This window comes from Eurytemora carolleeae, unplaced genomic scaffold, assembly GCF_000591075.1.
Source record: "Eurytemora carolleeae unplaced genomic scaffold, Eaff_2.0 scaffold342, whole genome shotgun sequence".
In the NCBI taxonomy this organism is placed as follows: Eukaryota; Metazoa; Arthropoda; class Copepoda; order Calanoida; family Temoridae; genus Eurytemora; species Eurytemora carolleeae.
The window spans coordinates 139,841-157,320 of record NW_019396284.1 but is presented as its reverse complement, the minus strand read 5'-3'; the positions used below and the strand labels follow the sequence as shown (position 1 = coordinate 157,320).

At 31.6% G+C, this 17,480-nt stretch overlaps 1 protein-coding gene and 1 long non-coding RNA gene across 2 annotated transcripts in view; one reads left to right on the top strand and one right to left on the bottom strand.

Moving 5' to 3' along the window:
- The window catches only part of LOC111700153 (uncharacterized), a 40,489-nt gene extending 34,753 nt beyond the window's left edge, over nucleotides 1-5,736 (bottom strand). Inside the window, exons 1-2 of the long non-coding RNA XR_002764925.1 lie at nucleotides 5,635-5,736; nucleotides 5,311-5,384 (exon numbers count right to left, since the gene is read on the bottom strand). This is a non-coding gene — a long non-coding RNA (uncharacterized LOC111700153). The remainder of the gene's footprint in view (nucleotides 1-5,310; nucleotides 5,385-5,634) is intronic.
- A 4,729-nt stretch (nucleotides 5,737-10,465) lies between these two features.
- LOC111700159 (uncharacterized) lies at nucleotides 10,466-15,864 on the top strand. The gene is made up of 7 exons (XM_023470986.1): nucleotides 10,466-10,623; nucleotides 11,092-11,177; nucleotides 12,176-12,251; nucleotides 12,889-12,970; nucleotides 13,115-13,311; nucleotides 14,579-14,722; nucleotides 15,249-15,864. The coding sequence occupies exons 1-7, from the start codon at nucleotides 10,531-10,533 to the stop codon at nucleotides 15,339-15,341; spliced, it is 771 nt and encodes a 256-aa protein (XP_023326754.1). The 5' UTR covers nucleotides 10,466-10,530; the 3' UTR covers nucleotides 15,342-15,864.
- Nucleotides 15,865-17,480: the final 1,616 nt, after the last annotated feature.

Sequence of the window (17,480 nt, the reverse complement as noted above, 5' to 3'; positions counted from 1 at the left end):
AGTTTTGTTTTTCTAAGCAAAAGTTTGTTTTTGTCCAATCTTTGGTTGCTCAGGTCGAACCATTGATATTCCCCCCTTTATCCACTGAGTTTGACAGAGAGGAAATTAAAAATGTCAAAAATTAATTTAGTTTGATTTATCTATATTTGTATTAACTGCGTGTTTTTGATCAGATTGTTTGTCACTAGTCAAATGTAGGTTTTTAAGTTAAATTAAATTGAACAAAAAATCTAACCTTTCACGGTTCTCTCAGGCACCTTATGTAACAGATTAATAAAGAGAACGAATTATTTGGTTTAAAGCCTTAAAAGATTATTGATTATCATGGTTTTGCCCCTCTCTTCTTATAAAAATACTCATATAATAATTCTGCAATCCTGTTTTTTTTGTCAATTACCATTTAAAGGTCTAAACTGATTCAAATAAAATAAATCCTAAGGTTGGATTCTGCAGTAAGGCTGTATGTTTTGCACTCTTGCAGGATTGTCTAGCTTGTATGTTTCACTCAATAATTGGCAACGTACCAGAAATTAAGCACGATTTTTGATCATTTTTCATCGTTTTTCATCGTTTTATGCTCAAGATAATATTTTCAATGCTTCCCATGATATCCTACCATTTTTGGAGCTTTGAAGAAAAACACTTTATGTCTTATAGTTTATTTGTTCAGTTTAGACCATTATATGGTGTTTTAAGAGCAATTGTTAGACAGATGGGAATACGGAATTATTAGATGAGAATTTATATAGTAATACAGGGGCAAAACTAAAATACTCAGCTTTTTAGGATGTACACCACAAAATATGTCATTCTCTTTGTAAATATTTTACCTTAGACCCGGAAAGGTTAGATTTTTTGTACCATTAAATTTATCTTAAAACCCTACAATTAACTAGTTGTCAGAGGACTTCATTTTAAGTATTCTTCTGAATACTGAACATTTATAAGTTAGGTATAGTGTAGTATTAATGTATAAATGTGTAAAAAAAAAAAATTAAAATAGAATAGAACAGAAGGCTCCTTATAAAGGCAAATACATACATAATACATAAACCCAACCAGACAAGCAATGTATATTGTAATATTCTAGTTGTATCTGGTTCAACTCCGTATTTAATATAGTTTGATGCCTCCTAGGGGTTTATTGTGCTGTGTTCTCATAATCATGTTTCCCATGGGGTAGTAATCATCCACAATTATATTATCTAATGGTTTAGATGAAAACAAATAATAACTGCTATATGCACTGTTCTCTTCAAGAGAAGGGGGGGGGGAAGGTAATGGGATACAATCGTTATACTATGATCAAATTTGCTTGGGAACACAGCTTTGCCTGGAAGTACACACTTTCCCTATACAACTTGACCATCTCAAGTTAGAATTGATAAACCAAGCAAAGAACACCCCCAACAAGTTCCCAAATCAAAATTTGAAACAAATCGATTTTGAGTTTTGATCGAACTTACAAACAGAAATTTATATTTTATACAGATAAATATGAAAATTGTCCGTAGGCGCTAATTTACCACGCTTGATCTTCATATTAACTGTAACAACTTTTAAAAGAATTGAGTCTTTGCCACAAACTCAAATTCTCTTTTCAACCTTTGATATGTCAATCACTCAATCATAGATTATTCGATCTAGCAGAATTCATGTTAAACTAATGAGCCTATCAGCTATTCATCAGTATTAGTCTTACTTTTCAAAGATATCTATGAATTCCAGCGCCAAGGTATGATACCTTTGCATAGACACTATTTAAACGTTTTTTTTAGGCCAATAAAATCTAAAATTATCATATTCTCTTTAAACAAATAAGATTAAATTATAATAAATGCTAGTTTTTAATACTTTAAAGATAAATGTAAGAATGTCTTTTCCGATATCAAATTACATTTTCAAAAACAAAACAAAAAAATGTCCTTTACAAATTTCAATTATTTAAAAGATGATATCTTAATGTGCGAGAAAATCCTTCTTTGAGCCTTGATTCAATCAATGATATGGTGGGGAGGGGGGGGGGGGGGAGGAGGTGGAAAAGGGTAGAATTTTATAAATATATTCTAAAACAAGAATTTTCTTTTGTTAAATACACTCAACTTTTTAAAGTTTACAAAAAGAAAGTTTTGTTAGATTTATCTTTGTTCAGAGGGAATTAACAGAGATATAAAGAATGAATCTAGGGGTTTAAGAAAACAATGTAAATATTTTTTTCGATGAGGTTTAGAAAACAAATGAAGAGAATCCTTAACCCTATATAGTCTGGAGGGTCTGAATCTATGTATAGCCCTTGGGGGGGCGTTTGGTGCCCCCCCCCCCTGTAGAAAAAGAGAATAGGTTGAAATGCATGTTCATAGCCCATTTTTTCAAGGCCAGCTCATAGAAAAAAAATTAGACTGATAACTTAAATAGTTTGGGTGCTTGGGAGGGTTAAAAAAATGTCTAAAAAGGGTAAAAAAATGAACAAAATATTTTTTTGTTTTAAACAAATATCAAAGTGTGCTACTTTTCTACATTTTTCAAGGGCTTTTTAAAAATATAGTTTTTAAATCTGTACGTAGCTTTAGACACAAAAAAAGTTATGGGCTCTTTTAGACTTTTTTCATGCAGACCAGACTTTTTTCCGCCCTGTACCCTAACCTATGTATAAAAAAAAATATTTAACAAAAAATCCTTTCAATTACTATTCATTAAAAGTCAAAGCATTCCACTGTGTCAAAAATGAGAGTACTAGGACAGAAAAGCTACAGCCTGTTTAGGGCTAACCCCCCCAACCCATCCTTAGAATGACAAAAGTTTCACTTCAAACTATAAAGTAAATTGCATGCTAGATTGATATATAATTTGTTTTCAAGCTGAACTCCGCTTTTTCATGAAGTATTGAAAAGACCAATATGTTTTGAATTTCTAAAATGTGACCGGATAAACTTTTTTATAAGTGTGCTTAGAATGAAAACCAGCAACAAGGTCTAAACGTTGTACCAGTAATATCACATAAATTTCACCGTGTCCTTCTATCTAGTTTGAAGTGATTATGCAGTAACAAATATTTTCACAAAAAATGAAAGCAGAAAAGAAAATAATATATTTATATAAAGAACTTTTTAATTCATATTGAAAATGTGAAAAATTTCATTTTTTAAATCAAGAAAAATTGTTTCCCTAGGTGTATGCAACGCATCCGAATCCTTTGTCCAGACTTTCATGAAACTCTTTAAAAAATGGTAACATTCCATATCCAACATGGTAACATTCCAATAGAAAAAAATAGATTAAATTCAATTTTATTTTATCCGACACGGCTGCAACAACGGTTGCTTTTTCTTTTTTATATTTCATGACATTGAATAATTGTGGCTAATTCCTGAGAATGAATCATAGGCTCTAAGATGGATAAGAGCATTTCCGCTTCATTTTTCTGTTATCTACGTAGTACGTAAGGATTAATCTACTTTTAAGAATAAACCTCTTGTTTGATAATTGATGAGAAGGTTAAAAATCTATTCACGGTTCAGACGTTGCATATGAATGCAGAAAAGTTTGATGGAGTTTGAAGAAGGAAAGGAGAAGGCGGGGGGTGTTTCTATATTTGAGAATTGAAAAAGAAAGACAAACTGCCAAGTTTTAATTAGGTTTCTCTGAGAAAGAAAAATAAGAGTTGGAAGAGAATTGAACACTCACAAGAAACCTCCAGACAGAGCTGAGAAAGGTTTACAGATCTGTCACTATAATACCAAGTTATAATTAACTATTTTTCTTATCCCATGGTCAAGAATTGGAATATTTTGAGATTGAGACCAGATTTTAATTTATTAACTGAAGTAGAGTTTTGAGACATTATATAAGAATTGTTTACTTAATCTAAAAATGTCTTTCTGTAAAATCTAATACTCTCTGTACTTCTTTATTAACTCAATGTTCGCGCCAGTTTTTCTCGTGATTGTACGGTTTTTTATTTTTTATACGCAGATCCATGACTGCTATGAAAATTTGCATCAGTTTTAAGACTGGGCTGACTTTGAAGTGTCTCCTTGACCTTTGAATTTACATCAATAACTTAGTTTTTTACAGTAATAACCAGAAAACTCTTGAATAGGAAGACGACTTTTAAACTTAAATTATATCTTTAGATAGTCCAATGAGCACGGGAAACAAAAATTATTCAGTGTAAACAGACCAATTTCACTTGATTTGTGATTTAATAAGTGTTTAGTAAAACTATATTTGCTTTATAAAAACATCAAATACACTCTAGTATTGTTATTAAGTCATCTTTCTCATTTTAGAGTTTTCTGGTTATGACTGTAGTAGTATACATGTACATTATAGAACTTACAATTTAGTTTAGATAATTCTCATCCATTTTGCGTGAAAGCAATTGCAGCCTTTGTATTACTGTGACTTTTCTTGTGCGTGCAAAATTATCGAAACATTATAAGAAATATGTTCAAATTACATTCAGAAAATAGTTTTAAAATTTGTATAAACATCGATTAATATCTTAATATTTTGCTAAAAACTACTATACGATTATAATACTTACTTATAATATACTTATAATTATTAGGTCAGAATATCTTTGTCTTGTGAAACATACATGTCTATATATATATCTATACTTATCTATACATCAGAGGCGACTGTGCAGAATTTATTCAGTTTTTGTTCTTACTTTTAGAATCCGGCCCGGCTATATTAATCTCTCCAGAAGGGGATGATTCATTTAATGTACAGTCCCGTTTTACCCTAAATAGTCCGGCTGTATACTGTACAACTTGCTCTAATAACCTGAAACTCAGCCCCTTACTGAACCGGAGTTTTCAGTGCTGCAACAGTAATTAGAGATGGGCACGTAAGACTTTTTATCATTTTGTTTGTTTATCGTTCATAAACGACCCATTTCGTTCCTTTTTTCAATCGTTCTAAAAAAGTTAGTTAGTTCGTTCTCAAGATTATTGTTCATTTTTCATCTACATTGTTCGTTTTCTCAGTGAACGATCGTTCAGTAAAATCGTTCATTTAGTAGAATAGTTTGCTTAACAAAATCGTTCGTTCAGTAAAAAAACTATCGTTTTTCCAAAAATATGTTCCAAAAAAATCGTTTGTTCAGTTAAAAACTATTATTTAAAAAAAACTTTGTTCCAAAAGTTCGTTCGGACGATTTTAAATCGTTCGTTTAAAAAAACGATCATTTTTTCATTTCTCTGGACGATCAATTTTGCTGAACGAAATCTTTTTTCACGAAAAACGTAGTTTGTTCTCAAAAATTTGGTTCTTCAAAAAACGATCCCCATCTATAATAGTAACCTTGTTGTTTGTTGAGAAATGTAAAGCCGTCACTAAAGTCTCATCCCATGTGGATACTGGGTAACCCTGGGAACCTAGTAGAGACCAGGGAGTAAGGAATAGAAGGGAGATATAACTGACGCGGTTCGCCCTACCATATGATTATGCATGCTTTGCAGACGAGTACTCCATTTGTATAAAAAATATTCAGAATAGGTTATTGTATACGCGGTATTTTGTACATCAGACAAATACTTCTTATTCAAATGGAGTACCGTCTACAAAGCATGTATAATCATATGGTAGGGCGAACCGCGTCAGTTATATCTCCCTTCTATCCCTTACTCCCTGGTATAGACAAATCCAAACCAATCCCACCAATTGAAGATTGGTGGAGGGAGAAGTGGAGTAAATGAATAATTGAGTTTAATCCATGGATTGTGTGGAGTAGGGAGGGAGGAAGCGGGACTACTGGAGAAGGAAGGGAGAAGGGAGGACAAATGGAGGACAAAGGGATGAAGTAGGGAGGGAGAATAAAGGAAGAAAGAGGAATTCCGGTAGGAAGAAGGGAGGAAAAAACGGGGGTTTGGGAGGAATAAGGGAGGGAACAAGCGGGAGGGAGCATTGGAGGGTGTAGGGAAGGAGTAGGGAGGGAGAAAACTGGAGTACGAGAAATCTAATTTTGAAGAAATTTGCAAATAAACTTGCCTAATTCTCTACTGCTGTGTTCGCACATGTGTAAAAACAAACAGAAAGCTAACAAAATAATTATAAACATTTATTACATTTTTTGTATTTTTTATGAGATTTGAAAAGTCAATTTGTATAACCATCATATAATTTTATATATTTATCAATGTACCTTTAATTGCACCTTTGCAAACGCCATAATTCAAGGTTTAGCGAGGTAGGGGTGTATGAGCTGTATATAATATTGAGTTGAAGTAGTTTAGATTTTAGAATAAAGTTCATTAATTAGATAATACATCTAGAACATTCAGATAATGGATAAAGTTAGATTAGTCTCTTCTTCTGCCAAATATAGTTAGAGGTAGAATTCACTCCCCCCTCCCAATTCCCCCCCCCCACCCCCTCTATTGGAGAAAATGTGCATTTTTCATTTTGCTCTATTTTTCTTTTATAACATTTTTCATCTATATAATATTTATTCGATAAAATAATGATCATTTTTGCAAAACTGGCTGTAACATTATAGAAATTACATAGATTTTATAATAATATTTTCTTGGCTTACAATTCATAGTGATCCACAGGTTGCAAATCGCAACTAAACTCTAAAAGTTGAAATTTAAATTTAAATTGAAAAAATCCACATAAAACAATATTTATATAATTTTTTTACCCATATATATAGTATCATATTATCCCCAGGGCACCATGGGTTTCCTAAAAAAATGTCAATCAATTGGGTCCAGCAGTTTGGTTAGCTATAGCCGACATATTTATAAGAGCGAAGACATTTTTTAGAAATAGATTCAAAATTAATAAAAATTAATAAAAAAGTAATCTCTGTATTTATGTGTGTATTTCCAATAAAAACTCAAACACCCCTTGACCAATTTGCCTCCAATTTTGATAAATGAACATTTTATAAATATTTATCGGTTTCTTTCAAAGCAAGACAAGCACAACAATTTTTTTTTCTAACAGTGCGTAACACTCCGAATGCTCCTGAAGTCTGGAGAAGTTCAGAGATTTTGATCCAACCCTCAAACTACATATTGTTGTTATTCTATTTATATCTACTAGGCATCTTCTATTTAAATTGTGAACATGTTATCTTTGTATACATATTAAAACAAAGAAGAAAAAAATTTTGCGGATTTTTAAAAAAAAAATTCGCGGAATTTCAAGAATAAAATTTTTTTTACAAAATTAAATACCTTTAAAACACATTTTTTATTTTTATCATTCATAAACCTTCCCTGTGGTCACGTGATGTCTCACAAAAAATTTGGGCCCGATCGGTTCAGTCGTTTTGACGTTTATTGGATACAAACAAACAAACAGACAGACAAACACCAAGACAAGCCAAATTTATAAATAGATTTATTACTTTTAGATAATGTAAACATATGTGGAAACATCTAGATTGCGAGAAAATCGATAATTATCAATACAGGTGCGGGTTCAGGCTAACAGTAGTCAAGTGTTCCTTATGAAACATGTTGTATTATTCATTTTGTGTATTACAGTTTACTTTTGTATGAAGTTGTTGGCACATTGTATGCACATTGTACATTGTATACATTGACATCGTAAATTTTTCATAGATTGTAGACTGTAAGGAGTAAAAGAATGTCTTGCAATCTTTTTTCTCATTTAAACCTCTTGTTATTTATTACATTGATCTGTTCAATCAGTCGTTTAAAGTAGTATTTATTTTTGAGAGTCCAATTTTAATTAAATTCTATAGTATCTATGTAATGATTTTGATTAGTTGTATAATTAATTACATAATCATTCACATTGTTGATCAGATTATGAGTCCTTTAGTTGCTACAATTACAAATATTGTTATACATTATACATACATACATAATAGATTTGTACGAACAGGGTACCCCTATCTAAATACAGTCTAGTAATCATATGTGTTTAGTCTAAAATAATTATCATCTTGTACAATGTATAATTTTTGGTATTGTCAATTACAGCTACATGATTGGTACATTCAGATTTGTACTTAATCTAAAAATATATTTTTACGATCCAAAGTTTAAACAGATGATTCACCTCTTGCTTTCAGTTTTGAATATATAACTTTATTTTATTTTATTTTATTTATCATGAATATTTTATTAAATATAATTCAAGGACTCGGAAAAGAATTAAAAAAATACTAGAAAAATCCATAGTTCAAAATATACTGTATTAAACAGTATTAAAGGGACTGTAAAGGAAAAATGAAAGGGGGTATAGTATGAAACCTGATAATCTCAGGCGTTGAACGATACATGTAAGACATCTATCTGATATTCCTGTCTCGAGAAATTGATATAAAACTGTGTCAAATTTATATTTAATCCGTATAGTCTGTATTACGTCACCAGAACTGGTCACGTGATTTCTGTCTGTATCACGTGACAGCAATACTGCACTGTCAATGGCTGAAGTTCTGATGACGTAATACGCATATGTAAAAATATTATCAATTATATTTATTCAAAATGCAAAATCTAAAATAAAAAATTATGATAGGAGAAAACCTGAGATTCTCAGGCTCCTGTTGGATGTAATCGTTTTCAGATTGGTTTTGTATTTGTTGAATATGATCTGCTTAATACTACAACTTTTATACAAAATTGCATATATGTGAATTTTCGTATAAATTTGACACAATTTTATATCAATTTCTCGAGACAGGAACATCAGATAGATGTCTAATATGTATCATTCAACGCCTGAGATTCTCAGGTTTCATCCTATACCCCTTTAATTTTTCCTTTACAGCCCCTTTAAACACTACGAAAAATTGATGAAGTTTTGCTTCTATGTTGAATCATTTTTGTTACATATGAATTTATCGTTAAATATAATTCAAGATCTAAGAGTTACTAAAGTTTACCAAGCGTGATTATACCCTGAAATAAGCCAAAACATGAAATGCAATATATTGTTTTTGTACTATTTAATCATAGAGAATAGAATATATAGAGAGGAATTTAATGGAAAAAAGTGTAAAACGGCCATTTTGTTGTACTGTTTCCATACTGCAGGTGTACTTCACATATTTATGCTTTATAACCTGTTGGGCCCTGGAATATCATTTTATAGAAAATCTAAAATTATTAAAAGAAAACCAAATTATGAAATAGGCTGGCTTCATAATTGACCAATGATCATTTCACTTAGACTCTATGCCTTCCATTTTACAAACGATGATTTTCCGTTATAACTATAAATCAAATGATGTTTTTATTCACCTAATTCATTATAAAGTTTATTTAACAGTTTAAAAAATTCGAAATTGAAATGGATAGTATAGGCAACATACTGTATTAATGTACTCTACTGCATATAATTTGTGAACATTTACATGATTTGTACACTTTGATGTCCCTTTCAGGCTGAAAGGGACTGAAAAAATTCATACCGAGAGATTCTTTTAATTCCTCTCTAATTCTATTCTCTATGCTTCAACCTCAACAGAGTTGATTTTAGACAACCTAAAGAACTTTGCACTTTCGTAACTGCTCCCTTTTAAAAAAAATTTTAAAATTTCTTATTTTTTAAAAAAATATACATTTTTAAAACTTGTTTATACATTTATAAATGCATTATTCAGGGATCCTTTGGCAGATAAGTGTTGTTTTAAATTATATACCCAACACAAAAATTTACAAAAAAATTAAATTATAAAACATTTTTTATCCAAGAGTGGCAAAAACAAACATGTTCGGTCGCAAAAAAAAAATTAAATCTTTTCTTTTCATAAGTAACTCTTCACATATATCTAGACTACAATGAAAAATTCCAACTATTAGACTAGGCCGCCTTTGAAGTGTCACAACTCACCTATACTTTCTAATTGTAGTCCCAGACATGAAAATTTAAGAACAAAGCAGTTTTTTGTCAGCTTTAGTTTTAAAGAAGTAATTGAAAAAAATCATCAACTTTTGCGCAAGTGTTTATAGCCCTTGAATCACCGTGTCTTTTTTTATAGAATACGTTAAAAACATAAAGATTTCCAACAAAAATTTAGTTAACCATAGTTTAACGTGAACTAAAACAAAACTAGCTTTAAGTTAACGTGAGTAAAATGATAATCTATAAATCTGAACAAATGTTTTCTATATATAACAGAATGTATATAGCTTAGTAGAGTGATAACCTAGATACATACAGCTAGGGAGTACCCACACAAGATGACAGGATGTGACTTTAATGGCGACCTTAAAACGCTTTATATTCAACAATTGATTTGAAATTGGGTTTTCTGCTTGAAAAAAAATCTTTTAATGTAATAATAGTTGATTTCAACTAACAATTTTACAGTATTCGAAAGTATAATTGTAAGACTAAATAAATTCCGTACAGTCGTAAGTCTCATCATTTGTGGGTTCCAATAAACATAGGAAGTGACGAAGACGACATCATCATTAGCGCTGTATTCGTCATAACTCATAGTACTATTGTTAGCTAGTCAACTAGCCTTTTTCACGAAATTATTTTTTATAATAGATATATAACATGGTTGAGAAGTGAGCAGTAAGAAGTATGGGAAAGTTTGAAACGAAGCAGCAAATATTGGGACTTTTTGCGGGAGCTGCTGGAGTAGCAGCTTTGCTTATTCTACTCTTAACTGTTGAGGTTAGTTGAATACTTTTAATTAAATCAGTTAAAATTAATACTTTTCAAATTTAACTGTCATAAAATGCATCTTGCTTTATATTTAGGATGCTGAAACACTTGTGAAACAAATTATGATCATAAAGATTTTATGATTTTTAAGTTCCTCTTAAATTTTCATGTATTTTAGATAAAATTAAAATTTAGAATTTTATTTTTAAATTAGGTCATAAATAATTCTGGTTCTTAGAGTTATATTTTCTTTATCTTCATAATTCTGTACATTTTTTTATTTATAGTTTATTTTTTTGATATTTTCGTTCTTCAGAGTCATTCTTTTAGACATTTGTAGGCTTGTAAAAAATTATTGTTATAAATTACATTTTTATAGTGTTTTTTTCAGTCTCATATTGGTTGAAAATACTTAAATAACGAATTAAATTTAATTAACTTAATTATGGTAAATCTCAAATTAAATTGTATTTTTAGGCCCACAAGCGTGGGGCAAAAAATGAACCGAAACCTCTCGGTCTTGAAGGAAAAAATATTGTAAAACGAGTTTCTGACTATGTTCGGTAAGATTTCATTCTATTAAAGGGATCGTCGGTATAATTTCAAGTTCCCTCCATTTTAAATAAAGCGGCCTGCCCGAATCACAAAGGTACCCATTAAACTTTTATCCTGGAAGATATCGTCGATTTTCTTGCTTCAGAAGTGTTTAATTCTGATAATTTTCTCCAATTGTATCTGCAGAAAAATGCGCAAGTCCCCTAACCCTATGTGGGGTCTGAGGGGACGCCCCCCCCAAAAAAAAGGCCTTAGAGAATAGCCCAATTTTTCAAGGCCTGCCTATTGAAAAAAAATTAGACCGATAACTTTAATAGTTTGGGTACGAGGGAGAGTTGAAAAGAATGCAAAAAAAAATGGTCAGAAAAATGAAAAGAATTATTTTTGTTTTGTTTTAAACAAATATCAAAAATTAAGTTTTTAAACCTGTAGTTTTAGTCACAAAAAAAGTTATGGGATATTTAAGTTTATTTTTTTCACAGACCGAGATTTTTACCGCCCTGTTCTCTGCCCGGTATGCATTAAAAAATCCTTTAAATATCTATCCATTGAAAGTCACAAAATTTCACGGTGATAGCGTCAAAACAAAAGTGCTAGGACAAACAAAGCCTGTTTAGGGTTAATGATTATCAAATTCATTCTATGTCATACCTGAGTTAAAGCTTGTAAGGGTATCTTTCTTAATAGGTAATGGAGTGTCACTCAAAATTTAAATAACGGTTTAAACCGTTATTTAAAACCTTTTTTATCAATTTTTAAAAAACTAGAAATTGAGTCTTTGTAACAATCTCTGATTTTCTAATACCTATATTTTTTCCACCTGATGGTGTAAACCTTTGATATTTCATAGTTTGAAGTATCTAAGGTCTACGGCATTGGATTACAAAGATATAGAGATTAGAAAATCATAGTTTGTGACAAAGACTCAATTCCATATAAACAGATATTTAAGATATAAAGATTAATAACGAATGATGAATTCAATTATTATATTATTATTATTTAGATCTTTAGCTAGTACAGAACCACAAGAGAAAACCAGAGTAAAAAGAAGTCTAGATGAATTTAATAAAACTGCTGAGGTTACAAATTTAGAAATTAAACAGGACTTAAGTTTTGCCACAAACTATAATTTCTAATCCCCATATCTTTTAACCTGATGGTGTATTTCAAACTTAGACTATTTGATATGACAAAATTTATAGTTTGAAATATCAAAGGTCTACTACATATGGTTGCAAAGATATTGGGAGGAAAAAATTAGAGATTGAGGCAAAAACTCATTTCCTGCACCATTTTACATTTAACAGAGCGATCTTTTTAGTTTGGAACCTATCATAAAACAAACTAACCAAAAAATTCGTTTTGGATTAGCTCTTAATTCCCAGACAAAAAAAATTACATGCAGTGCAGATATACTTATATATTATGTACTGAGAATAACGAATATCGTCTTTGTTCTTTCTCTTTTGAAAACGAATTCCGCTCTTTTATAAATTATATCTGCAATACATCCCTCTCCTGCAGGAGTAAGACCTATTAAAATGTGCCATAAGGAAACGAATGTTAGACCTATAAGTTATGCTGCTAAATAGTTTTATGACCATGCATGATCCATGATTCAAGCTCTTGCTAAAAACACACAAGATTGCTTAAATGGATTCAAAATTTCGTCTTCCTAATCCAGTATTGTATGGGTATCACTGTACATGATTCTAGGATATTGAAAGAAGAAAAGAAGAAGATATTGAAGAAGCCTTGATACAAGCAGACAAGGAGGGGCGTACTGTCAGTCATCTAGGAATTAAAAATATCCAGAATAAATATTTATTAAATCATTAGATCATGCCATTATGCCATATATGCTATAAAATGAGGCTTACTTGAAATTACGTCTTTAGCTCCTTAAAGAATATATTTTGGATGTTAAGCATGAATATTCAAGGTGAAAAGGTGAAGGAGCTCGGTCCCTCGAGTTCTCTAGTTCTTCAGGTTCTAGAGCTCTACTGTGTATCAGAGAAGTACTTTAGTACGCAGTTTCTAAACTGCACGAATCCACCAGACTTGAATACTAAACAGATAAATATTTCTCAACACCAACCACTCATACACAACGAGAATATAACACAACTCAATTACAAGGTTAGTATAAACCCAATCATAAGACTTAACAAGTAGGGTTGTTAAATTTTCGATTTATAAAAACTTTTAATAAAACTTTTAACATTGCCAAACTGGTTTCTTTTAAAAATTTTTTTAATTTTGTAATCTTTTTATCCTCGTTAAAGAATGTTCGTTTTACACGTTCGGTTGACATTAATTTTTTTGACAAATATTTCTTCTTGTAGGGTCAAAATTTGGCATAGAAGTAAAAAAAGCAAATGTTTAAAATAATCAATTTTGAAATTTGTCAAATTTTATACAATTTTTAAAACCTTTCAAACGTTAAAAAATCCTCAAAAATTAACCAACTTTTGCATATCACTATTTTGAAGTAAGTAAATATTCAATTTCGAATAAGTTTTTGTCCAATATTGAAATATCTACGATCTACATATGCATGCTTTGGACGTGGTCTAAACGATTCTAATATTCAAGTATACAAATTATCCTAATTAATACTTGACTAATCTTGAAAGTCGAATTTTGTTTTTCTGCAACAAAATCCTGACAAACAGATAGCTCTCTGTTTTTAAACAAAGTGATTCTATCAAAACATACAAATGTATCAAAGGGTATATAAAACAAAACTAGGCTTTTAGGACGGTTCGCGTCCCTATCTTTAAAAAAATTTAAGCGGTTAAATGTTGCTTTTCAATAGAGCATTTTTTCTCAAAATTTTGCAAATTTGTTAGTAATCATTTGTAGATTTGACGTTTATTGAATACAACAAACAAACAAAGAAGCCAAATCAAAATATAAAAGGTGTAGATACATTATATAGTATTTGTACACAATCAAAATTCACCAAAATATTATTTCTCAAAAATTCTCTGTTGTTGATTTAAAATTAGCTAAATGAATTACAGTACAGGATTACCACAAGCTGAGTATTTGTTCTAACTCTGAGCACAAAATGGTGCAAGTGATTATTGTATCTACTCTAGTACAGGCTTACCACAAGTTGGTTGTTTGTTTTGATTCTGAAAACACTCTGTTGGTGATTACTGTAACTGCTCTTGTACAGGATTACCTCAAGCTGGCTACTTGTTTAAACTCTGAGCACACCCTGGAGTGATTTTTGTTTACTCTTGTACAGGATTACCACACACTGGTTGCTTGGTCTAACTTTGAACACACCTTGGTGGTGATTATTGTAACTACTCTTGTACAGGATTACCACACGCTGGTTGCTTGTTCTATCTCTGAACACACCTTGGTGGTGATTATTGTAACTACTCTTGTACAGGATTACCACACGCTGGTTGCTTGTTCTAACTCTGAACACACCCTGGTGGTGATTATTGTAACTACTCTTGTAAACCTGTTCCTGCTCCTTGTTGTGGTGGCTGCCGCCAGGTTGAGCTCTCACTGTAAGAAAGACATCGCTCAGGTAAGCTCAAGAATGTCGTCCTCCTATTCCACAGGTTTCTGTGTATTTAACTAATTTGTCTGCCTAATAAATGTAGACTTCTGTTTTGGTTTATTTCAAATTAAAAATCCATATAACTTTCCATCTTATTGTTGGCAAGCTTTTAACAGCAGTTTGGTCAACTTAAAAGTTTTAGCGTGATAAAAAAAAATTTTTTTCTTCTTTTCCTAAACCAATATTTTCAACAAAGAAATTGAATCTTTGTCACAAACTGTGATTTTCCAAGTCCTGTCTTTGCGATGTCGCAGACCTTATAGTTATTTCAAACTAAAGAGTTTTGTTAAGTCAAGTAGTTTAAGTATGAAATTTCAAAAATTTACAGAATCAGGTTGCAAAGATAACGGGAAAAGAAAATTTGAGTCTGTAGCAAAGACTCGATTGCTTTGCTCAGTAATTATTGGGAAATGCTTCCAAACTAGATTGAATCAAATACAGAGTTTAATTGTAGAGCTTTTTATCTCAAATAAAGATTAATTACTGTTTTTAGGACAAGGTTTGGTTGTGCGAGGAAGACGACATTTCAAGTCTCAGAGAAGAACCAGTTCATCCAGTAAGGGGCAGGATAGTCATAAACTCATAATGAACCAATCAGAAAGCAAGATGTATTCATCTTGACTCCTATTGGTTCTGTATATAGTACAGGGAGTTAAATTAACTCTAGAGACAAAATTAATTAGTTTAATTCAGTTTGTTGCAACTTTCTAGAAAAGTTTTGAATAACTAACTTTAGAAAAGAAAACTTTATCACTCTATGTTTTAATGTAATTATGTGTTTCTAAATATTATTTATCATAATACAGGGCTTACAGAAAGAATGAAATTTCAGAGACAATTGTTAAGATACATCTTACATCTTCATTTCGTGTTTTTTAACATCTGTACACTAAATACATAGATTAATATCAATACAGATAGAAAATTAGTTGTCGTCTTTTCAAGATTTAGGGGTTTTCGTTCCCAATAACCCTGAGACAGAAGCCCAAAGGAGTTACGCGCATGTTATCTCTCTGTCATGCGTGTTGCTCCTTTGGGCTTCTACCTTAGGGGTTTTGTAAACGAAAACCCCCTAAATATTGAAAAGACGACATCTAGTGTTTTATTTTATTGTTATTAATCTATGACTAAATATATAGATATTTCTTCCTTATCATAATTTTTAAAGAAACATATTCAATGCAGACACGATCTAATTTTATCTTCTGATTTTTTGTTAAAAAGTCTCATTCTTTGAGTTTCTACAGTAGTTTTTATATTTCTAAAAGAAATTAAGTAACTTACTTTAACTGTTATGTTAAAAAATAAAAAATAAATATTAATCAAAATTGAAATTTTTGAATATAAATTGATTTTCGTTGTTGTTTGGTTGGAATCACCCATGGAGGCTTAGTTTAAATGAACTTTAGTAAATAAATGTTATTCGCTTTATTATTCAAATATTCTAAGAACCTACTTATAGAAATTGAATCACTCTCTACCTTGATGGCACAGCAGGTTTTTTTTTGACCTGAAGAAGTAGTCATCGTCTTAGGTTAAACGTGCTTCGAGGTGGATAGAAACCGTCTGAGCAGATCCTGTGCCAAATAATAGAATAACCTGACACATCTCCAAGAGGAACTTGTGTCATCTCCAAGAGGAACTTGTGTCATCTCAAAGAGGAACCTGTGTCATCTCAAAGAGGAACCTGTTTCATCTCCAAGAGGAACCTGTTTCATCTCCAGGAGGAACCTATGTTATCTCTAAGAGGAATTAATCTCCAAGAGGAACCTGTTTCATCTCCAAAAGGAACCTGTTTCATCTCCAAGTGAAACCTGTGTCATCTCCAAGAGGAACTTGTGTCATCTCAAAGAGGAACCTGTGTCATCTCAAAGAGGAACCTGTTTCATCTCCAGGAGGAACCTATGTTATCTCAACCTGTGTCATCTCAAAGAGGAACCTGTTTCATCTCCAGGAGGAACCTATGTTATCTCTAAGAGGAATTAATCTCCAAGAGGAACCTGTTTCATCTCCAATAGGAACCTGTTTCATCTCCAAGTGAAACCTGTGTCATCTCCAAGAGGAACTTGTGTCATTTCAAAGAGGAACCTGTGTCATCTCAAAGAGGAACCTGTTTCATCTCCGAAAGGAACCTGTGTCACCTCTAAGAGGAACCTCTGTCATCTCCAAGAGGAACCTGTTTCATCTCCAGGAGGAACCTATGTTATCTCTAAGAGGAGTTCATCTCCAAGAGGAACCTGTGTCATCTCCAAGAGGAACCTGTTTCATCTCCAAGAGGAACCTATTTCATCTTCAAGAGGAACCTGTTTCATATCTAAGAGGAACCTGTGTCATATCCAAGAGGAACCTGTGTCTTCTCCAAAGAAACCAAGGTTTCATCTCCAAAAGAAACCTGTTTCATCTCCAAGAAGAACCTGTTTCATATCTAAGAGGAACCAGTGGTATTACCAAGAGGAACCTGTGTCATTTCCAATAAGAAACATCCAGATAGACAGGTATACGGGTAGATAGGTAGATTTGTAGACAGGTAGACAGGTTTATAGATAGACCGGTAACCAGGTAGACAGGTAAACATGTAGACAGGTAAACATGAATGGTAAACAGGTAGAATACTGTAGGCAGGTAACAGATAGACAGGTAGACTGGTGGACAAACAAATATTGCATATTGCTCTTGTGAAAAGTATGAAGAAGTATCATGGCTAGCTACAGGATTTTGAAATAAA

Coding starts and splice junctions, on each gene's coding strand:
- LOC111700159 (XM_023470986.1), top strand. CDS start 10,531: ATGGGAAAGTTTGAAACGAAGCAGCAAATATTGGGACTTTTTGCGGGA. Junction 12,971..13,114: donor GCGTACTGTCAGTCATCTAG/GAATTAAAAATA, acceptor TGAATATTCAAG/GTGAAAAGGTGAAGGAGCTC. Junction 14,723..15,248: donor GTAAGAAAGACATCGCTCAG/GTAAGCTCAAGA, acceptor TACTGTTTTTAG/GACAAGGTTTGGTTGTGCGA.